The following is a 24,216-nucleotide window of genomic DNA, read 5'->3' as shown; positions in this document are numbered from 1 at the left end:
TGATTGCTGGGAATTGAACTCAAAACCTTTGGAAGAACAGCCAGTCCTGTTTCTGTGGGTTCTCTGTACTTGACCCAATCAGAAGCTATTATGAGCTGATAGCAACTTTGATTGGATTACATAACTATACTTTTATTTCATTCTCACTACATCTCAAAGTTTTGATGTCACAGCATACATTTTTTTGTATCGCATGCTTGTTAAATTGTTGCACTATTTTTTTAGTATTTTGTCTCTTAATAGTCATGGTAAAGTTATAAGCTTGAAGAACTTCCTTTAGCATTTCTTAAGAGACAGTTGAGGATAACTAACTTCATCAGCTTTTGCTTGTCTGGTGAAGTCTTGTGTCTCTTCATCTGTGAAGAACAGCTTTGCCAGGTACAAGCCCCTTGACTGGGAAGATTTGGTTTGGTTTACTTCAGCAGATTGACTAGACCCTCTCACTCTTTCCTGGCCTCTAAGATCCAAGCTGAGGAATCTGATGCCAACCTTATTGCAACTCTGTGTTGCTTGCTTCTTTTTTGCCACTTTTGGAGTTCTTGGTTCTTCGTTTTTGATGGTTAACTCTGTCTTTCTGAAGTCCTCTTTGCATTGAATCCGATTGAATCTCTTGGACATTCCCATACTTGGATAGTTACATCTTTTGTAAAAGTCAAAGCATTTTCTCTTCTTTCTTTCAGTTCTCTGTCCCTTTGTCTTTCTCTTCTCTGCCATGTATTTACGCTCTTTTGATGTCCCATAAGCGTCTTCATTTCCATTCTTTTATTCTACTCTGACTATATATTCTCAATAGAGTGCCTTTGAGTTCACAGATGATTTCCTCTTTCGGGTTCTTTTGATGCTCTGTATTACATTTTCCACTTCAATGACTGCATTGCAATTTTTGTTTGATTTTTTTAAAAAATAATTTCAGTGTCCTTGTTAATTTTTCCTTTTGGCCACTTAGTGTTGTCTTGCTAACATTGTTTTCCTCTGTATTTTCATTGGCTCTCAGTGAGCTTTTTAATAATTATATTGAACCCTTTTCAGCCAGTCCTAAATCTCTTATTTACAGTTGGTTACTGGTGCTTTCCTTGGCTCCTTTAGCACTGTTTCTCTGATTGTTCTTCATCCCTGTGGCTGTGCCTTTGTGTCTGTACATTTGAAGACGTAGGACCTTATTTCCATCTTTCTAAAGTGGCTTTTTCTGTGGCAGCCCATCACCGGTCAGTATGTTCTATAGACGAGCTTAGTGTGGCAAAGTTTGTTCCTGATACCTGGATTACCAGTAGGTGGGCCTCATGCCTGGGTGTGTGTCATTAGGCCCAGAACCCTGGCTACAACAGCATTGATCTATTGATTGAGTCTGAAGCAATAGGTCTAGAGCTTATGTCCATGGGTATCTTCAAGCAGTAGCTTGAGGTCTAGGTCCACAGAGTCCACTAGGTCCTGGGTAAGCCTTGAGCTGGAGTCTGCAAAAGCTAGCCAGGACTTGAGATGGTGTCTGTTGACTTGTGCCTAAATCTCAAGTCAGTGAGATCTAGCCTAGCACTGGGACAGTCTTACAATCTGAACCATGGGGCTGGGGATCTAGATTCTGGATCTATAAGATAAGACCTACAGCTTGCGTCTATGGAGATTGGCCAGCTACCACTGCACACTGGGGTAAGCATGGATCCTGTCTACGCTGGAGAAGACTTAGAATCTGAATTCCATGGAGCCTGAAACCATGGGGGCTAGCTTAGATCCTGGGTAGGCCTGGTACTGGGGCAAGTATGGGGCATGGATCTATGGGGTTCAGCCCAGCATTGAGGTCTGCTGGGATATACCTGGATCCTCATTCTGCTAGAATAGCCTATACTGTGTGTCTTATATAGAGATATAGGGGCCAGCCCATCACTAGGCAGGCCTAGAACGTGTGTCTGTGGTACCAGCTTGGTAACTACAGCCAAGAGTGCTGACCTTAGGTTGAGGCAGGCCTGAGACTACAAAAGCTGGCCTATTGCTCGAGTGGGCCTGAAGTGTGGGACCCAGGCTCACTGGGGCATGATTGGCTATGAAGTAAGCTTACAGCCTGAGCATGTGAGGTCTGACCTGGTACTTAAACAATTTTGATACTTGGGCCATTCTGGAGCCTGTGACCACTTGAGTTCTCCTGGTGTTGGCTTGGTTCTGAACCCATCAGGAACGAGTAGCCTGAAGCCTTGGGGACTATGGTGCCAAGATGAGCCTTGAGGCTATCATCAGCTACTGACCTAGAGTTGGGGGCTGCGTTAGATGCCCAGAATGGGACTTGACTAGAATCAGCTCAGGTTGGGTGTCAAAAACAAGGCTAGTGACTGGGTTTGAGGGATGAGTGATAGAGAACCGTCCTTACTGCATGTCTCGTCGATGTGTCGTCTTGTTTCCCTCTACACCGGGTACTGTAACCTGCCACCTGCTCTCCTTAGCTTGAATAATAGCATTTTCATGTACGGGGGGACAAATGCTAGAGAGTCCCATTCTGCCATCTTGCTGACATCTGGATTCTCTAGGTTTTGTTTTGATTTATTTTGTCTTGGTTTATGTTACTGCTGCTATATGTGACTATTTTTGGTTGTTGCTATGTATTTATTGAATTCTGGGGACGAATTCTATGGATTTTGTATTCTCTGCACTATATTATGTGACTCCTGAGTTTTCTTTTAACATTTTTTAAGTTCTCGTTTTTATTTTTAAGCCTGGACTCCTAAGGATCAGACCTAGGTGAATACGTTTTGTAATTAGCCAATAATTGCTGAGAAAATCTTAAATATTTACCTATATGTTTTTCACTTTTTTGTTTGTTTGTTTGTTTGTTTGTTTGTTTGTTTGTTTGTTTTTTCGAGACAGGGTTTCTCTGTGCAGCTTTGCGCCTTTCCTGGATCTCGCTCTGTAGACCAGGCTGGCCTCTGCCTCCGGAGTGCTGGGATTAAAGGCATGCACCACCACCGCCCGGCATGTTTTTCACTTTTTATTGTGAAGCTCTGTGTATGAAAAAATACCTACAGATTTCAGATAGTTTACAAGACCACCTAAGTTTTCATTTTCTTTTGCACAGGGCCTTTACAGTTAGTCAGAAGTGAGTGACTTTAGTCTTTGCCTGTTTTTCCTGTTGCATACACATGGCCTTGAGTATGCCTACAGCCCGTCAAATCCTTAGTAATGTGTCAGAGCTTTTCAAAGTTCTGGTTGTATCAGTCTCTAAAGCTTCCTTTTTGTGTCAGGTCTGGTGGCCTTTAATCCCAGAACTCTGGAGGCAGAGGCAGTAAGATCTCTGAGTTTGAGGCCAGCCTGATCTACCCATTTTCTCCCTTTAAATTCCCAAGGTGGTAATATACATTGTCTGGAACTTGGTTGCCTTTGGGCTAACACACCAGAGACAGGTAGCAAGTTCTCAAAGGGACTAGCCACAGTTACAGTGCTACAAACCCTACTGTTTCCTTGAGATTCAGTAGTTTCTTGGATGGTTTTGACTTCATTGTGTTACTATGGCTAATTGCCACAGTTCTGAAATGATTTGGTTGGTTTGCTCATGTTTTTAGTGTTCTGGAGGGAAAAAGTGAATTCATCGGAAGTCCTTTCTCAGCCATTCTATGGATTTCTTAATTCTGTTTTTAAAAAATGGTTTTGGAGGTGTGATTATATTTGTGTGTGCAGGTGGGTGTCTGTATAAGTGTGAGTGTATGTGTGGGTGCTGATGATGGAATTCAGGGCCTTATACATGATAGATAAATGATCAGCCCTAGCTCTCAGGTGTTTTTAAGAATTATTTTTATTGCCGGGCAGTGGTAGCGCATGCCTTTAATCCCAGCACTCGGGAGGCAGAGGCAGGCGGATCTCTGTGAGTTCGAGGCCAGCCTGGTCTACAAAGTGAGGTCCAGGAAAGGCACAAAGCTACACAGAGAAACCCTGTCTCGAAACAACAACAACAACAAAAAAAAAAAAAAAAGAATTATTTTTATTATATTTTAAATTCTCTCTCTCTCTCTCTCTCTCTCTCTCTCTCTCTCTCTCTCTGTGTGTGTGTGTGTGTGTGTGTGTGTGTGTGTGTGTGTGTGTGTGTGTGTATCTGTGTGTGTGTGTCTGTGTGTGTGTGTCTGTGTTGTGTGTGTCTCTGTGTTGTGTGTGTGTGTTCAGGAGGACTGGTGCCTGCGGAGCCCAGACAAGGTATCATATTGCCTGGAGCTGGAGTTACAGCAGTTGTGAGCCACCCAACATAGGTGCTGGGAACCAAACTCAGATTTTCTGTAAGAGGAGTGGGCACTGTAAACAACCAAGTCATCCCTCCAGGCTAGATAGCCCTCTGCTTTTTGAAACATAATCTTGAAAATATAGCCATGGTGGCCGCAAGCTGCTGATTTCCTATCTCAGCCCTGATTAATAGGAACTACAGGCTTGTACCATGTCTGACTCAAAAAAAAAAATTTAGAGCACTCCCTATACCATGTCCCTATGCAACTATGATTTAATCCTTTAATTACCTTGACAGCAAAACTTTTGAAGCATTTTCATCCTTAATTTCTCTTTCTTCTTCCATTCTTTTTGTTAATGTAGAGTATATTAGATAGGGGACTGAAGAGATGGCTCCGTAGTTAAAGCCTTTGCTGATCTTGCAGAGTTGAGTTCAGTTCCAAGCACCTTCATCGGGCAGCTCACAACCACCAGTAACTCCAGCTCTAGGGGCTATGTCTTAGTCAGGGTTTCTGTTGCCGGGATAAAACACTATAACCGAAAGCAAGTTGGGGAGGACAGGATTTTTTACATCTTAGAATTCTCATGTTTTACTCCACCACTGAAGGAAGTCAGGGCAGGAACCTGGAGGCAGGAGCTGATGCAGAGGCCATGGAGGAGTGCTGCTTACTGGCTTGCACTTATAGCTTGCTCAGCTTTTTTTGTTTGTTTGGGGGTTTTGTTTTTGTTGTTGTTGTTTAGTATTTCAAGACAGGGTTTCTCCTTGTAGCAGCCCTGGCTGTCCTGGAACTCGCTCTTTAGGCCATCCTGGCCTCGAACTCAGATATCTGCCTGCCTCTGCCTCACCAGTGCCACCACCGCCCATCTCAGCCCATTTTCTTATAGCACCCAGGACCACCAGCCCTAAGATGACACCGCCCACAGGGAGCTGGTCCCTCCCACATCAGTCATTAATAGAGAAAATTCCCCCACAGGCTTACCCATAGGCCAGTCTGGTGGGAGCATTTTCTCAATTGAGGTTCTCTCTTCCCAAATGACTCTAGCTTGTGTCAAGTTGACAGAGTCAACTAACCAGGACAGAGTCCAGTGCCTTCTTCTGGCCTCTACGAACACCTGTACACACATGGCATACACTCACAGACATGCACACATACACATAAGTAAAACTAAAGATAAATATTTGTGTATTTATGTATGTGTTTCTGGATGTGGGTTTGTGCTTCTGAGTAGTGCTTGTGGAGACCAGAAGACGACATCGGATCCCCTGGAGCTGGAGTTATAGGCAATTGTGGGGTCTTCTGGAAGAAGAGTATGAACTCTTAACTACTGAGCCTTCTCTTCAGCCCCAAAGGTAAATCTTTTAAAAATACATTTAAAATTATATTCAATAAATGGAAAAATATATATTATAAAGATAACTTACTGAAAACTCAAGAATCCAGCACTCCATGAAAGAATGGCATTAATGATAGCATCTGTCCATGTGTCCCCTGTCCCTGCCTGTCTGCCCCATCAAAATCGCCACTCCTAGCCAGGCATGGTGGTACTTGTCTTTAATCCCAGCACTGGAGAGGCAGAGATGGGTGGATCTCTGTGAGTTTCAGGCCAACCAGGGCTACATAGTGAGACCCTGTCTTAAAAACAGGTTGCTCTTCCAGAGGACCCGGGTTCTATCCTCAGCACCCATGTGACAGCTCACAACTGTCTGTAACTCCACTTCCAGGGAGGGGATCCAACACTCTCACATAGACATACATGCAGGCAAAACACCAATACACATAAAATAAAAATAAATCATTAAGCCAGGTGGCGATGGGATATGCCTTTAAAAACAAAATCAAACTAACAGAAAACAAGTTGCCACCCCTAAATTTGTGTTTAACATTATTGTGCTATTTTGGACATGTGGAATTTTTTTTTTCAAATTTGTGGGACTGTTTAATGAATACATTGCTTATTTGACTTGGTTGCAAACTTTTGGAAAATAGTATCATAGTGGTGTGACCTTTTCCTTGGAGAGACATGAGCAAATGTCTTTTCATCCCCGATAGGACACTGACAGTGAGCTAAAGAAACTGTTCCACCCAAGTCTAGCTTGATGACCTGGAGTCACTTGTCTCCTTGCCATGACAAAATCCCTGACAAAGCCTTTGGGAAGGAAGGGCTTATTTTGATTTGCAGTTTGAGTAGAGCCTATCATTGTCTTAGTTCGCTTTCGATCATTGTCTTAGTTTGCTTTCGATTGCTGTGGGAAACACCATGAACAAAAGAACTTGGGGAGGAAAGGGTTTATTTCGTATTACAGCTTCTAGTTTATCATGAAGGGAAGTCAGGACAGAACTCAAAGCAGGAACCTGGAAGCAGAAATCGAAGCAGAGACCATGAAGGAATGCTGCTTAATGGCTTGTTTTCATAGCTTGCTCAGCCTGCTTTTTTTTTTTTTTTTTTTTTAATTTCCTTTTTTTTTTCTTTTTTTTGGAGGGGGCAGGTTTCAAGACAGGGTTTCTCTGTGTAGCTTTGCACCTTTCCTGGAACTCACTTTGGAGACCAGGCTGGCCTCGAACTCACAGAGATTCGCCTGGCTCTGCCTCCCGGGTGCTGGGATTAAAGGCATGTGCCACCACCGCCCGGCCCGGCTCATTTCCTTTTTTTTAACTTTTAAATTTTAATATATTTTAAACTAAAATATATTTACATTATTTCCCCCTTCCTTTTCCCTTTGTCCCTGCAATCCCTCCCTTCCCGCAACCCATCTCCCTCTCAAATTGATGGCTCCTTTTTCTTTATTGTTATTATATATATACATGTACAAATAGGTTAAATACAACCCGCTGAGTTCGTTTTTGCTGTGTCTCTGTGTGTGTGTGTGTGTGTGTGTGTGTGTGTGTGTGTGTGTGTGTGTGTGTATACGCGATTTCAGGACTGACCACTTTGTATTATATAACCAGATAGAGGGCTCATCCCTGGGAGAGGCTATTTTTTCCATCAGCAGTCATTAGTTCCCTGTAGTCTTTTGTCTAGGAGTGACTCTATGAGGTTTTACCCCCTTCCCTGTTAGCATGTCTATTAATATTGTCATTGTTCAGGTCTTATTTAGACAGCCATTTATTTTTGTTTTGTTTTGTTTTGTTTTTGTTTTTGTTTTTGTTTTTGTTTGTCAAGACAGAGTTTTTCTGTGTAACAGTCCTGGCTGACCTGGAACTCACTATATAGACCAGGCTGACCTCGAACTCATAGAGATCCCCCTGCCTATGCCTCCCAAGTGCTGGGATTAAAGGCGTGCACCACCACTGCCAGGCTGGACAGCCATTTTTAAGAGACAAAGTCTCACAGCAGACTTACTGATCTTCTGGCTCCTGTAATCCTTTTGCCCCCTCTGGAAATGGTCCCTGAACCTTAGTTGCAGGAGTTGTGTTGAGAATGTATTCATTGTGGCTGGATTCCCTGTGATCCCTTGATCTCTACATTGTGTCCAGAAAAATGAAATCATGAAATTTCCAGGTAAATGGATGGAACTTGAAAAAATTATATTGAGTGAAGTAGCCCAGACCCACAAAGATAAGTGCCACATATTCTCTCTTGTCTGCCATTCCTAGCTCCAAATCTTCAGATATGAGTGTATGATAACCAAAGAAACTGAGAAACTATCAAGAAACCATGGGGTAAGGGGGATATGTGGGGAAGAGCAGGATATAGGTGAAACGAAATGGGAAATGGGGAGGGGGCGCTCTAATTGGGGAGGGGAGTAAGGTCAATACAGAAAAAAGGGAAGAGAGAAATAAAGCCAAGGTTATTTGATAAAACCTTCAGAAATTGCCGGGCGGTGGTGGCGCACGCCTTTAATCCCAGCACTCGGGAGGCAGAGGCAGGCGGATCTCTGTGAGTTCGAGGCCAGCCTGGGCTACCAAGTGAGTCCCAGGAAAGGCGCAAAGCTACACAGAGAAACCCTGTCTCGAAAAACCCAAAAAAAAAAAAAAAAAAAAAAAAAAAAACTTCAGAAATTATTATATGTTTGTATTATATAAAGGTGTGTATACTGCCATAGAATGGATATATATATATATATATATATATATATATATATTCCTAAACAAGTTATGCCTCTTTGACTTGTGCTCCCCACAAGAGTAATAGACTATCTAACAAACCCTAATGCTAGGCATGAAAATCCTCTGTTGCACGTGTTGGTCAGGGTAGTCCAAGTGACTCCAAAAACCATACTGACTATTGCTGTTGCCCTTAGGTGCCTCTCAGAGGTTGAAGATAAGTTCATATTGCCAAAAAAAACCACACACTTAGAGACAAGACTTGGATTATTTGAGTTGGATCTAACCTGAAAGCCTCATTCCTGTGGTCTAGCTTCCATAGTACCAGAAAGTACTACGCAAGCTGTCAAGGGAGGGAAGCAGTCACCACTCCTATACAGCTGTGGTGCCTATGAACCACAAAACTGCTAACCACCCCCTAAAGGGCCAATAGTGGTATTCATATCTTGGTGGTAATTAGACAACAGCTGTCTAATTGGACTTAAGGCCCCCTCAACAGGAGAAAAATCATGACTGATGCTAGAAACCTAGCCAGCTACCTAGGGCTAGTGAGGTCATGAATCTTAGAAGAGACCCTCCTACACCACTTTACGAGACCGGCATAATTCCTACCTGCATTCTAAATATTTATCCTTTTTACCCACAGATAAGTGTAGCTCTCAATCCTCATCAAAGAAACTTCTCTTTGCAACACATGGAGACCATTACAGAAAACACAACTAGACACAATGAAGAGATCAACAAACTACTTTCCATACAACTCAGGGCTGGGAGTAACACTGCCTCCCGTGTACCCTCCACATTAATCACTAGTTAAGAAAATGCCCTACAGACTTGCCTACAGCCTGATGTTACGGAGGCTTTTTCTCAATGGAGATTCCCTCTTGCCAGATGTCTCTAGTTTATATCAAGTTGACAAACTAACCAGCACAATCATGGAGAGGAAGGTATGGCAGCAAGAGCTTGGATTTATGTAGTTCAGGACTATGTATGTCATTTCAGGACCTAGCCCGTTACCATGGTGCCACCCACGTTTAGGGTGGGTCTTCTCACCTCAGGTATCTTAATCTAGATAATCCTGAACAGATTTGCCCAGACTTGTCTGTTCAGTACTCCCCATCTGGTCAAGTTGACTAGTAATCATCACAACTCCATCCCTTGTCAACTTGACACCAAACATTATCACTTTCAAACTAATTTTCCACCCCTTGTCCCTAAAGTGTTGTGGACATCTCACAATGCAAAATGTATTCAAAGTCTGCATTGTCTTTAACAGTTTCAACACTTTTAAAAAGTCTAGCTGGGCAATGGTAGCACACGCCTTTAATCCCAGCACTGGGAGCCAAAGGCAGGCAGATCTCTGTGAGTTCAAGGCCAGCCTGCTCTACAGAGCGAGTTCCAGGACAGCCTGGACTGCTATATAGAGAAACCTTGTCTTAAAACAAACAAACAAACAAAAAAGTTTAGTCTGCATCTCATCTCAGGTTCAAGGCAATCTCTTAGATGTGATGTAAGTTCCTATAAAAATAAAAACCAAGTTACATATTTCTAGTACATAATGGCACAGAATAAACACTCCCATTCCCAAAGGAAAGAATGATGGCATAGCATCATTTAGTGATTGGACTAAAGTAAAAACAAAGCTCAGTATGGAAATGCAAACTCCTGTAGTTCTATGTTGGGCACCTGGAACTCATGAGGTCTTGGGTATCCCCACCCCTCCATCTCTGCTTCCTGCAGTACACATAGCCTTTTGGAATGACTCATTTCTATGCCTGTACCCCTGTCATGGTCCTACCATCTCCAGGATTTGGGGCTCTCCATTACAATTTAGGCTTCACCTTCACAGCTTTACACAGTGGCCTCTTATGCCTTTCAGCGACTCAAATCCATACATTGTCTGGCCTCAGGGCAGTCTGGAACCACAGTGCAAGACTCCATGACCCCCTCAATCCTGTATCTTTCATGCCTTCAAAACCAGTACCATGCGAATGACTCTTACCAAAGTCTGCCGCCAGCTCAGAATGGGTACTGGCCTCGCTTCTCCCTATCAGTTTTCTGTGTTACGACATTGCTGCAATGAAAAAGAAAGGTTGATTTTTGTGAAAGAGGGTATTTTGATTAATCTGTTTAGGGTTTCATTCATTTATTTATTTGAGAGAGGATCTCATGTAGCCTTGGCTGGTATGTAACTCACCAAGTAGACCAGGCTTGCCTGGATGGAACTCATAGAGACCCACCTGCTGCTGCTTCTTGCATGCTGGGATTAAAAGGTGTGTGCAACCACACCTGCCCCACATACAATGCATTTCAATCATTTTCACCCACCACCCCTCTTTTCCCATATCCATCCCCATCCAACTCCGTGTCCTCTATTTTTAATATCTCACAGATTCCAATTTATACTGCCCATATACACATAGTTATATTCTAATGGCCAATGGATGGCCATTAGAATATGGTCAGCCTAGCCAGGGGGCCACATCCTTAAAGAAAACCGCCTTTCCTCCAGAAGCCAGTAGCTCCTCCATCAGATGTGGGGGATCTTGAACCTTCCTCCTCCCATGCTGGAGTGTTGACTGGCTTGGTCTTGCACAGGCAAGCACAGCTGCCGTGAGTTTATGAGTGCAGAAGTCCTGTGGTATCCAGAAGACATTGTTTGACCTGACCTCTGCTCCTTACAATCTCTCTGCCCCTCTTCTTCAGTAGTCAGAGGGTTTGTATTGGCACACAGTTGGAGGGGACAGTCCATCATGGTGGGAAGCAAACGGTGATGAATAAATGCACTCAGCTTTCTCCTTTTTATTCCATCTCAGACCCCAGTGTATAGAATGGTACCACACACATTTTGGGTGAAGCTTTCCACCCCAGTTAATCTAGATAATCCCTCACAGACATTCCCGAAGGCTTGTTCTTTAATATTCTAGATCCTGTCAAGTTGACATATTAACCATCACATGAACCAATGAGTGTATTAGAGTTACTTATAGGAGCATGGGAGATAGAAAACAAGCTGCCTTCCTGAAATGCCCACGCCAGCATGGATGATAACTCACAAAAGCTGCATCCCTAGGGCTCTCAGCCTGTTCTATATGAAGCCCCCACTGAGAGTCTCAACTCCCCATTAATTTCTTACTGCTTTTATAAACTTGCTAAGAGATCTTGTGAACTTGCTGGGCCTTGGAAATCTCTTTTGCATCTTGAATCTTAAACATCTGCCTTCTCCCTTCCAGAGAATGTTTCAATTCAGAGGAAATAGCTACAGAACAATATTGTGTATAGTTTTCTGTAACTTAGTTTTTCATCACTATTATGTTCCTGAGGGTCACATCTTTTGCTGCATGTGGTTGTAGTTCATTATCAATGATGTATAGCATTTCAGGTGATCATAAAACAAATAATCCATGTTTCTGTTGATGGACATTTGGGTCCTTTGCAGCTTTTTGCTCTTATGAACAGCACTGCTTTCGTTCTTGTGCATGTCTCTGCTTCCCATACACCTAGGTATAAGTACATACCTAGGAATGGAGTTGCTAGCTAATAAGATATATGAAAGTTTAGCGTCACAGGAGTCTATCAAACCATATTCTAAAAGATAATACAAGTTATGCTCTTTCGCAATGAATGAAAGATTCTGTTGATCTATAACCTCATCTACTTGATATAATCCCACCAATTTTGTCAGTATAGTGTAAAATGATAAATATATATTATATATTTTTTTAAAAACATTCTTTTTTAAGAATAATTTAGTATTAATAATTTAATTTATTAATATTTATTTTATGTATATGGTGCTCTATCTGCATGTGCACCTGCGTGCCAGAAGAGGGCATCAGATCCCTTTATAGAAGACTGTGAGCCACCGCGTGGTTGCTGGGAATTAAACTCAGGACCTCTGGAAGAGCTGCCAGTGCTCTTAACCACTGAGCCAACTCTACAGCCCTGATATATATATATAGATAGATATACAGATAGATAGATAGATGATAGATAGATAGATAGATAGATAGATAGATAGATAGATAGATAGATAGATAGATAGTTTTTGTTTTTGTTTTTCGAGACAGAGTTTCTCCGTGTAGTTTTGGTGCCTGTTCTGGATCTTGCTCTGTAGACCAGGCTGGCCTCGAACTCACAGAGATCCACCTGGCTCTGCCTCCCAAGTGCTGGGATTAAAGGCATGTGCCACCACCTGGCGTAAATGATATTTTAATATAGACTCAGCATCCTAGTTATCAATATAGTTGATTATCTTTTCCTGGTTATTGATCATGTTTGAATCTTTAAAATAATTTTTGTTGACTTGTAGGAATTTTTTTGTTTTGGATTCTCATAATATGTCGGGTTGTGTATGTCAAATCTTTTCTCTCTGTCTTGGTTAGGGTTACTATTGCTGCAGTGAAACACCATGACCAAAAGCAAGTTGGAGAGGAAAGGGTTTATTTGGCTTACACTTCAACATTGCTGTCCATCACTAAAGGAAGTCAGGGCAGGAACCTGGAGGCAGGAGCTGATACAGAGTTCATGGAGGAGTGCTGCTTACTGGCTTGCTTCCCCTGGCTTTCTCAGCCTGTATTCTTATAGAACCCAGGACCACCAGCCCAGGGGTGACACCACTCATAGTGGCTACGCTCTCCCCAATAAATCACACATTAAGAAAATGCCCTAGAGACTTGCCTGTAGCCTAAGCTTATGGAGACATTTTCTCAATCAAGGGTCCCATCTCTCAAATGACTCTAGCCTGTGCCAAGTTGACATAAAACTAGCCAACATACTCTCTCCATTTGTGGCTTTTTGCTTTATTGTTTCTTTCCATGAGCAGATTTTTTTCCCCTGTGATGCTGAGGAGCGAAGCCAGAGCTCTGTAACCTCTACAGTGCTAGGCAAATACTCTATCCTCAGACCCAGAAATTCTTTTCTTAAAGGAGTTGAATGAATCAGTCTTTTCTCTGTTGTAGCCGTCAGTTTTCTAGAGTTCCTTGGACCATGATTATACATATATTTTTTTTTCTAATAAAAAGTTTGCCTTTTGTATTTAATCTAAGTGGAATTGGTTTTTTGATGTGGTATAAGGTAGGGAGCTAATTTCATCATTTTCCACATGGATAACCTAACACCACTTCTGTCATACATCAAAGCTCCTAGTTTGGTTACTTTCTCATTGCTGTGCTCAAATACATGGCAATAAGCAACTTAAGGTCACAGGTTGGGGATGCACTCCATCCTGGTAGCTAGAGGCTGTTTGCTCATATCCGGGTGGCTCAGGAAACAAACAAAAAAAGGGAAATGTCAGCATTCTGCTGGCTTCTTTTTCCCTTTTTAATTAGTCTGGACCCCAGCCCATGGGCAGTGCCACTCACATTCAGGATGAGTCTTCCCTTCTTAGTTAAACATCTCTGGAGTCACCCTCGTAACCACAACCAAGAGATGTACCTCACTAATGTTCTGGACTAAGTATTACTTAATCTAGTAAAATTAACAATATTAGTCACATTATCTGCATAGGTCTGATTATAGAATCTTTGCTGTTGATTAACCTTTTGTCCCTGAACCACTATCACACTCCCTAAATTATTTCAGTTTCCTGGTAAATATTATTTAATAAAGCAAAATTAATCTTCCTAGATTGTTTTGCCCAGATATTCTTCTTACTTTATTTTTATTTTTCTTTTTATTTGAGACAGACTCACCATGTAGCCCTGATTGGTCTGAAACTCACTCTGTAGACCAGGCTAGCCTCAAACTCACAGAAATCCACCTGCCTCTCCCAAGTGTTGGAATTAAAGATGCATACAACCATGCCCAACCTTCTTTAGATATTCTTTTTTTTTTTTTAATTTTAAATATACTTCAAAATCCACTTGTTATGTTTTATAAGGTTTTGGGAATTGCAGTGATTATATAAATCAGTTTGAAGATAAATTGATGCTTATGAAGTTGAGTTTTCTTAACTATAAATTTGGTATGTTCTTTTATTTTAAATACATTCTTGCATGTCTTTTTGTCTGAGTGTTATGATTTTTTAAAAGAATTGCATTAAGCCTACAACCCCCAGTATTATTCCCAGGTAGTTTCCCATGCAAGTACTAACCAAGTCCAGTCCTGCTTTGCTTCTGACATCACACAAGATCAGCCTGTTCAGTCAGGGTGGTATGGTTGTATATATGTTCGGATTTTTTATATAAAGCCTTCTGTATATTGTATGAGATATACCCCTTCATATTTTGTGGATTTGTATGCTGTAATAGGTGGAATTTTTATTCTCGTGGTATTAGGTATTAAATCCAAAACCTCATGCATGCTTTACTACCTAGCTATTCTTCCAACCCAAGAGATATTTTCATTTAGTATGTTTTTATCAATTTCCTAGGTATATAAAAATGAAATGGATTTTGATTGATAGTATAATCACTCACTCTATAAACTATTATTGTTGCTGCTGCTGCTGCTGCTGTTATCATTTTTTTTGGAGAAAGTCTTACTATACAATCCAAGTTGTCCCGGAATTTGCTATAAAGCCCAAGTTAACCCCAAACTGTGATCCACTTGCCCCAGCCTTCCAAGTACTGGAATTTATAGGTATGCGTCACTACATTCTACATGTCTACACTTTACGTTTTGTAGTAATTCCAGTTGTACAGGAAAGTTAAGTTAGTAAGCAGAGAGTTCCTATAGGAACTTCCTATACCTGACTGTGGTATATTTTTTAAAACTAAGAAAGCAACATCAGTACATCCCTGTTAACTCCTCCCATGTTTCTCCCACCATTGCTCCCTCTCAAGTTCATGGCCTCCTTTTCTTTGTTATTGTTACTTATATAGATATGTATATGCATAAGTACACAAAGAGAATTTGTTCAGTCTGTTTAGTATTTATTACTTGTATGTAAATGATTTCAAGGCTGACCAGTTGGTATCGGATAATCAATTAGGGGGCTCATTCCTGGGGAAGACGTATTCTCCAGCTCTCAGGATTTCTTAGTCATTGTAGTTCTTTATTTAGGGATGGGGCCCTGTATGATTTCCCCCTTCCATGTTAACATGTCTATTGGTGTTGTACTTGTTCAGGTCTTATTTAGGCAGCCATGTTAATGAGACTTCCTGGGTAAAACCTCTGTATGATTTCTAGGTGACACCATCTCAGCAGATTTCTTGGTCCTTTGGCTCTTGGAATCTTTCTGCCATGATGTTCCCTGACCCCTAGATACACAAGTTGTGTTGTAGATGTATCTATTGGGGCTGGGCACTCCATGATCAGTTTTTTGGGGTTTGGGTTTTTTTTTTTTTCTTTTTGCATTTTGTATTTTGACCAGTTGTGGTTTTCTGCAATACCCTCCATTTGTTGCAAAGAGAAGTTTCTTTGATGAGGTGTGAGAGCTATACTTACCTGTGGGTATAAGGATAAGTATTTAGAATGCAGGTAGGAATTATGCTGGTTTGGTAAAGTGGTGGTGGAAGGTTTTCTTGTAAGATCCATGGCCTCAGTGGCTCCAGAAAGTTGGGTAAGTTTTCAGTATTGGGCATGATTTCGGGCCTTAAGTCCAATTAGACAGCTGTTGGTTACCACCAAGATAATGAATGCCACCATCGCACTTTTAGGGATATCTTGTCATGCTGTCAGTGTTGTGGTTCATAGACATCACAGCTGGATAGAACTATTGATTGCTTCCCTCCCTTGGAAGCTTGCACAGTACCTTCCAGTCCTAAAGGAAGCTAGTTCTTAGGAAGGTGGCTTTCAGGTCAGATCCAGCTCAGATCACACAGATCCTATGTCCAAAGCATAGGTGTCTTTAGCAATAGCGATTTAACTTCAACCTCTGGGAGGCAACCAAGGGCAATTGCAATAATAGCCTACATTGTTTGGGGAATCTCTTGGATAACCCTGATCTGTTGGTCCTTATTTTTATGACATTAATGGTTTTGAATACTATAGAATGCTCCTCAATTTAGAGCTGTCTGAAGTTTTTATCATAACTAGACTGAGCTTCTTTTTAGAAAGAATGCCACAGAATTTAAATGTTCTTCTCATCATACATATCAAGGAGTACATGGTATCTACATGGCATCCCTGATGATGTGAACTATAATCCTTTGGTTAAAGTAGTATTTGCTGTGTTTCTCCATGGGAAAGTTGCTGATTCTTTTTCACTTTTTTTAAAATTTTATTTTATTTTATTTTACAATATAATTTAATTCTTCTTTTTCACTTTTAATATTCTGTTCTTTGGAGGAATTTAATCCCCTCTCAAGGAGAGGGGGAACAATTGAGCTCCAGCCCCTAGAAGAGGGTATATTTATGTATGTGTTTTTTGGAATTCTGTAATGATGTATGTCTTATCTTTTATTATTCTGTTACTTGTTTACATCTATATGAGCTTATGCATATTTCTTTAATAATTTGAGTTATAAATCCACACTGCAGGCCTCAAGAATATGAAATAAAGATTCAGTTGCATATGATAAAGCTATACCTAGAAAGATCAAGGAATCCTCCTATTATTAATTTCTTATACCATCATACTCCTAGGCCACATACGGTAAACAGAATAAGATTCTCAGACCTCCTGCTGATCCGAACTAGGTAACACTCTTACAGAGACAACACCTGCCCTCCTGGCGTAGGAGACAGGTGGGTCTGTAGATGCATAGCTTTGTTTCTTGTGCAAATGAAGCTCAGACCATCCCTTTCCCTCGGGCCTAGAGGCATTGCCGAGCTAATGACTGAGAACAAAAGGAATTTTTGCATAGCCAGGTGCAAGTGAAGACTGGGGAAGAATTCCTGACGGGGTGGGGGAGGGGGTGGATACAGCTCAGCCTGAGGAGAAAGCAGGAGTTAGGATAGCGTGGCCCAAGGAGAAGGCAGGAAGGAAAAGTTTTTGCAAGATTGTAGGTGGATTTGAATCGGGTCAAGAGAGTAGGAGAGGAAGGAAAGATGGGAAATGGAGGAATGGAGGACGAAGATGAGATCCACAGCAGAAGAGTTTAGTTAGAGCTATGAGAGGACAGGAAGAGGAGGGACAGAGGAGCAATTTATAAGAATAGAAATAAAGCTGTGTAGATAGAATTCAATCTCAGAGGAATAAAGTAAACGGACAAAAAAGCATGGTGTACATAGATTCTTTTCCCTCCGGGAAAAAATGGGATAATTTCGATAAATTAATACTCTGTTTTTTGGTTTGATGCTTAAATTGTTTCACCTTTGCCCCCTGGCAACACTTTCAAATGGGCTCCTGTGTCCCTTTGGCATGTTCTCATTCTTACTGGCTATTTACACTTATATGTGTGTCTGTGTGTCTGTGTGCATGTATACCACAAGTACAGAGGTGTCAATGGAGGCCAGAATATAGGGTGCTAGATTCCCTGGAGCTGGAGTCCCAGGCTGTTGTGAGCCGCCTGATAGAGGTGTTGGGATCTGAATTTGAGTCCTTTGCAAAAGCAGTAAGCATTTTTAACCACTGAACCCATCTTTCAAGTCCCTCATTCTTGGTTTTTAAGGACTTCATTGCTTTCTGGTTCTACAAGATACTCCAGAGTCATCTTGTTATTTTCCAAGGCAGTCCTTCAATCAGCCATTTCTCCCCAAACACCTGGTTCCCTTTAAGATGTCGTCTCATCTTTTGTGTTTTCTGTATTGACAACTTTGTCAACTATAAATAATGAAATGGGTTTTTTTTTTCCCTATTCAGTTTTTGTGCCTTTAATCTATTTTCTTGTTTTAATGAGATGTCCAGGACATCTAGTACAATTTTGAATAGAAACGTTAAAGGGGCATTTCTCCTCAATCGTGTATTTTCAAGGAAATAACATTAAGTTTTCCTTATTTAGAACAATATTTCTCATCAGGTTTCTACAGGTTTCATCAGGTTAAGAAATTTTATCTTATTTCTCTATACTAAGAAGTTTTTGTTTTAAACCATGAAAGAGTGTTGGACTTTTTTTTTTTTTTATCAAATACATTTTCTGTTTCTTAGAATGACTATATTTTGTCTCCAATAGTCTGAGACAGGGTTTCTCTGTGTAGTTTTGTGCCTTTCTTGGAATTCACTTTATAGACCAGGCTGGCCTCGAACTCACAGAGATTCACCTGCCTCTGCCTCCCGAGCACTGGGATTATAGACGTGCGCCAGCACCACCCAGCCACATTATTTTTTTAAAGATTTATACATGGTGACTGGAGCAATGGTTCAGTGGTTAAGAGCACTGTTGTTCTTCCAGAGGATTCTGGTTCAATTCCTAGCAACCACATGGTGGCTCACAACCACCTGTAGCTCCAGTTTCAGGGGATCCAGCTCCCTTTTCTGGCCTCTGCAGGCACTAAGCATATACATATAAAACACTAATGAACATAAAATAAAAAATGATTAATTAATAAGTATGTCTGTGCACCATGTACATACTTAGTGCCTGCAGAGGGTACTAAGGGTGTTTGTTGGAATGCTCTAGAACTAGAGTTCCAGTTTATAGCTGTTGTCTAGGTACTGGTCCTCTGCAAGAGCAGCAAGTATTCTTAACAGCTAAACCATCTCTCCTGCTCCTCTTTTCAATGTTTTAAATGAGAATTTTGAAATGTGCTTTCACCACATATTTTTTATGTAACATTTTATATTTGAAATGGGTATACACAAATCCTAACCAAGACTTTGTCATAATGTGTCTATCAAATTATCAAATTCTTTTTTTTTTTTTCTTCGAGACGGGGTTTCTCTGTGTAGCTTTGCACCTTTCCTGGAACTCACTGTGTAGCCTAGGCTGGCCTCAAACTCACAGAGATCTGCCTGGCTCGGCCTCCCCAGTGCTGGGTCTATCAAATTCTTAACAGTCACTCACCACCAACAAAAACTTGTAATATGAGTAGGTGATAAAATATATAAAACCAGTTCTTAAATTGTTCAAAGACGTTTAACAGCTAAAATAATAATAATGTAAGGTGTTTTTTTTTTTTTGTTTCACTGATAAATATATTGTTGGAATTTCTATGATGATGTGAGTAGATTTCAAATCCATTTCATCTCTTTTTTATTAGCTATTTCAAAATAATGATGAAGCTCTTATTTGCAGAACATCCACCATTATTAGAACCATCACCCTGCAGCTAGCTTGGACATCATTAAAAGGGCTCATCAGGAGTAGCTGATATTCATGAAGACAGAGTTTCAGGGTTTCCGCCTGGAGCTACACCCTCCAGAAGCCCCTGCTTGGCCTCCCTGCACCCAACCCCATCCCAACCACTTACAACTTGGGCTGTGCTTGGTGTTTCCTGGCAACTGGAACACAGACTCCTCCGACTGCTCCACAGGCCCTTTGTCCTCAATGAGCAGAAGACAACAGAAGCTGGCTCCTGAAGAGGCTGTGCAGATGGCAGAGCACCTTACTGGCCTTGCTTAGCACCTTGACCACAGAGCAGTCACTGAGTACTGCATCTGGAATCTGTGCTCACCACCAACAGGGACTACAGAGAGAGTTGTCAGGCCCCACGTCACTAAGGGCCACCCTCTAGGGTTCCCTCCAGAGAAGGCTCCACTAGGAAAAGGGGCTCTTCATACTCTTCACTGCCTTGAGTCCTACCCAGACACCTCTAGGGCTGCAGAGGTCAGTAGCTTTTCACCTATCTAATCCACATCCCAGCTGCAAACCGCTGTGAACTATTTGTATTTTCATTTGTATCCTTTTGGCGAGAAGAGTTTTAAATATTGCTTCACTCCCTTTAATAGTTATAGTGCTGCTGAGAATTTATTTTTGTCTCCTTTGGATATAGTTTTAGATATAGTTTCTTAGGAATTGCTCCTCCATTTTGTCTGTTTCCAAATCCACTGGCCTAAAGTTCCGTTTTTAAAGTCTCTGCTCTGTATAACCTGTAGCGATGTCTCCTTTCTCATTGCTAATACTGGTTATTTGTGCCTTCTCCCTTTTTTTCTTGATCAATCTCACCAGAGGTTTGTCTATTTTACTAGTCTTTACAAAGAACCAACTTTTGGCTCTGTTACTCCTCTCTATTGTGTCTTTGTTCTCTATTTCTTTAATTTCTGCTCTTATCTTTTTTGACCTCCTTCCTTCCACATTTTTTGGATTTATTCTGCTGTTGTTTTTCTGATTTCTTAAACTGTATGTTGAGCTCATTCATTTTCAGTCCTTTTTCTTTTTCTGTTTGCTTGGTTTGGGTGTTTGTTTTTCTTTGAGACAGGGTCTCACTCTATAGCCCAGGCTAACCTCAAATTCATGCTAATTTCCTCCCTAGCCTCCCCGGTGCAGGGATTACAGGCATGAGGCACTGAGCCTAGCTCTCAGCCTTTCTTGTTTTCTAATTTATATATTTAAAAGCTACAAATGTCCTGCTAATGCTACTTGCCTACGTGATCATATGTGGTAGTTACTTCATTGTTGTTCAGTTCCCAGAACTTCAGTGAATCGATTATCATTACTTCTTTGACTCATGAATTATACAGAAGTATGTTTTTAGTTCCCAAATGTTTGGGGGATTTTTAAGTTTGTTCTATTACTGAAATCTATCTTAATTATGTTCAGATGATGTGGTCTATGTGAACTGAAATTTATTGAGACTTGTTCTATTGCTTAGTACATGATTGATAATTATTAATGTTTCCTATGTGCTCTATAAGAATGTGTCCTCTAATTATTGAATATAGAGATCTATCTGTGTCTATTAGCAACTATCTTATTCAAGTTGTATTTAACTAAACTGATTGTTTTTGTTATGATCTACCAATAGTTTTTAAAACAAACTCTGACACTGGAGTTATCTGTTTTCTTCTTATAGTTTCCTTTTTTAACATAAATTAAGAATTGCTATATTTCTGGTAAATGTGTAATATCCCTCTCTCTATTTCTGACAATAGAAGAATTCTGCTAGATTATCTTGTATTAATGTAACAGCACAAGCTTTTCTTCTTGTTAGGGTTTTGTGGCATAATTTTCTATCTTTTTACTTTTAAGAATTTTTTACACCTTTGTGTTTTAATTATATTTCTTGAAAACAGCATATGGCTGGACATTTTGTAAAAATCTAATCTAAAGCTGGGCGTGGTGGCGCACGCCTTTAATCCCAGCACTTGGGAGGCAGGGGCAGGTAGATCTCTGTGCATTTGAGGCCAGCCTGGTCTACATAGTGTGTTTCAGGCCAGCCAGGGCTATCCAGTGAGACCCTGTCTCAAAAAACACTTATCTAATGACCTCTGCCTTTAAAAATTGGCAAGTTTAGTTTACATTTGCTGCAGGATGTTTGGACATGTTTCTACCATCACTTTGTTATTTTGGTTTTCCACTACTTTTTGTATGTTTAATTTTCTCTTTTCTCACCTGCTTTTTTAGTTTTAAGTTTTTTCCCTTCCTGTTAGGATTTATTTTTCTATTCTTTGATATTCTGGCATGTGTGTTTAGCTTACAAAGCTTAAACACTATTTTCAGTGTATCTTGAAGAGTGTGAGAAGCTTAAAAACTAGTGATTTTAGTCATTCCTCTCCTGACCACTTGATTTTGTTCGTAAAATGTATTCCTTGTTTTTTTGTAATCTCATGATTATATATTATCCATATTTATTCCTTGTTTCTTTTGTAACCTCATAATTATATATTGTCAGTATTTATTCCTTGGTTTTTTGTAATCTCATGATTATATATTATCAGTATTATTTTATGTAGACTAGCAGTATTTGTTCTGATTTACATGCATACATTATTGCATCTCAGACCCCCTTAATGGCATCATTTTCTTTCATTGTGAATACAGTGTTTATCCTTTTAGTTCAGATCTCTTGGTATTGAACTCTTTGCTGTGTGTAAAAAGCTTTATCTTTATCCTTAGAAGAGTTTGCGCAACCTTTAAAATACATGTATCTGTTCTCTTTGACTGTGAGACGTATGCCTTGTTGCCTTTAAAAAGTACACTATCAGTCTAATTGTGGTTTGGTTTCATTTGTTTTCTGAGGGGGATGTTCAGGGAGTACTGTGGTTTCATTCTAACATGTTTAGACTTGTTTCTTTTTTATTCTACTTTTGAAATGTGTTTCATGGCTTAGTAGAAGCATGTTTTTTATCATTTCTGGAAAACTCTATTAGATTAGATTCTTTCTGTTTGTTGTTTTTTTTTTCTCAGAATCCAGTTACTTGTATTTTGTACCTCCTAATTATGTTTTTCATAACTCATAACAACTCTTTGCTATTTTAACTCCTTGTACTTCATTTGGGGAATTTCACTGGGTATATGTTTTAGTTTATTCTCTTTTCAGTTATGTTTAATCTGCCTTTTCCTTTTTCCATTGTGCTTTTTATTTCAAAAATTATCTTTTCCTTTGTAAAAGATTCATCTGCTTTCTAATCTGTCTAGCTATCCCCAGGTAAGTCTCTTGTTTCTTGTTCATCTTTGTGATCACATCTATTTCTTTAAGTATGTTTTTTTTTTTTTTTAAATCAGTACTGGCTTTTTTGTTGTTTTGTGGTTTTTTTTTTTTTTTTTTTTTTTTCAAGACAGGGTTTCTCTGTATAGTTTTTGGTGCCTTTCCTGGAATTCACTCTGTAGCCCAGGCTAGCCTCAAACTTACAGAGATCTGCCTGGCTCTGCCTCCTGAGTGCTGGGATTAAAGGCATGCACCACCACCGCCCGGCTCAGTGCTTGCTTTTTGTGTGAGTGTGACATTATAAATATTGTTCACATCTGAACTACACAGCACACTGATGATACCGTCTTTATTGCATACCTTTTTGTTTTCCTAAAAGCCAGCATTCTAGTCATTTGTGTTCTTTTCCTAGTATTGTAGCACCGTTACTAATTCTCAGTAATTCTACAAGAATTAAAAATTCTTCTTAGAAATTATTTGTGAAATCCAAATCAGATCAGGCCTCTATTCTGCTCACAATTCTCCCATGACACCCAGTTCCCTCAGTACAAAAGCCAGAGTCATCTCCATGGCCCACATGTTCCTACGCAATCTATTGCCCTTCGCCTCCCTGATTCATTGCTATCCATCTCACTCCTCTCTAGCTATACTGGCCTGCCTCCTATTCCTCAAGCATGCTAGGGACCTTCCATTCAGGACCTTTGTATTTGCTGTTTTCACTACCTGGAACAAACATCCTTCCTCCCAAATCATTTGATGACTTGGGCAAGTATTTCCATTATGTTCAAATGTTACCTCCCTAGAGAAGTATTTCCTAATCAACATATATAAAATGGCCCTATTACTCTCCATGCCATGTCTTATCCTATTTTATGATATGTCCTCTACAAAGCACTGATCACTACTTGATATATTTTATATTTATTCATTGTGGTTAGTGTTTGTGTCTACCAAATAGACTGTAAGCTCCTCAAAGCAGAGATTTCTGTGTTGTTTACTGCTGTATTCCCAGTGTCAAGAACAGTGTGTAATAATAGTCAGTGAACAGTCAATAAAATATTTGTGGAATAAAGTGAATGAATGACTGAGTTTATTATTTAATATGAAAAACATAGACAGAAATCCTCAGAGAAGTAAGGTCAGGCCTTTATTGGCACACTAGGGAGCATAAATGCCATCATTTCCAAAGGTGCTGGGTAAAAAGACACATGGAGGACAACTCCTGGATTATCTGGAGTAGCAGGTTCACAAATGGCAGGCTCATGCAAAGCCCTGTGTTCTTTGTGACGGAGTCTATGTTGTCTGCTCCTGAAAGCAGGACTGACTGGCTCCTTTTTAACCAGCCCTCAGACTTCTGTTGTCTATAGATGTAACCAACCGTCTTATTAAATAAGAAACACAGAAACAATGTAAAAGAGAAAGCCGAGAGGTCAGAGCTCCGAGTTAAAATCTCACTCTTCCTCCTGCTGTCCCAGCTTCGTGAAAAGAGACCTACTTCCTGTCGGTTCGTTTTTTTATAGTATGTTGTTCTGCCTTCTCATTGGTTGTAAACCCAAACACATGACTGCCTCGTCACTGTCTGAATGTACAGCCCCCTAGGTCTTAAAGGCATATGTCTCCAATGCTG

General features: G+C 40.4%; 1 protein-coding gene across 2 annotated transcripts in view; it reads left to right on the top strand.

Annotated features, from left to right (window-relative positions):
• Positions 1 to 23,661, top strand: part of LOC107399569 (KANTR integral membrane protein) — a 36,076-nt gene extending 12,415 nt beyond the window's left edge. The window contains exons 3-5 of one of the 2 annotated variants that reach the window (XR_006068040.2): positions 4,138 to 4,167; positions 5,422 to 5,542; positions 19,298 to 23,661. Coding sequence is in view for 1 of the 2 variants with exons in the window: in XM_076562853.1 (XP_076418968.1) it covers positions 20,100 to 20,330 (231 nt within the window). In the remaining variant the exon portion in view is untranslated. The remainder of the gene's footprint in view (positions 1 to 4,137; positions 4,168 to 5,421; positions 5,543 to 19,297) is intronic. The other variant, XM_076562853.1, reaches the window with a different exon arrangement.
• Positions 23,662 to 24,216: the final 555 nt, after the last annotated feature.

This window comes from Peromyscus maniculatus, chromosome X (assembly GCF_049852395.1).
Source record: "Peromyscus maniculatus bairdii isolate BWxNUB_F1_BW_parent chromosome X, HU_Pman_BW_mat_3.1, whole genome shotgun sequence".
Taxonomy (NCBI): Eukaryota; Metazoa; Chordata; class Mammalia; order Rodentia; family Cricetidae; genus Peromyscus; species Peromyscus maniculatus.
The sequence above is the reverse complement of the archived record's forward strand: the minus strand, read 5'-3'. Positions and strand labels throughout refer to the sequence as shown.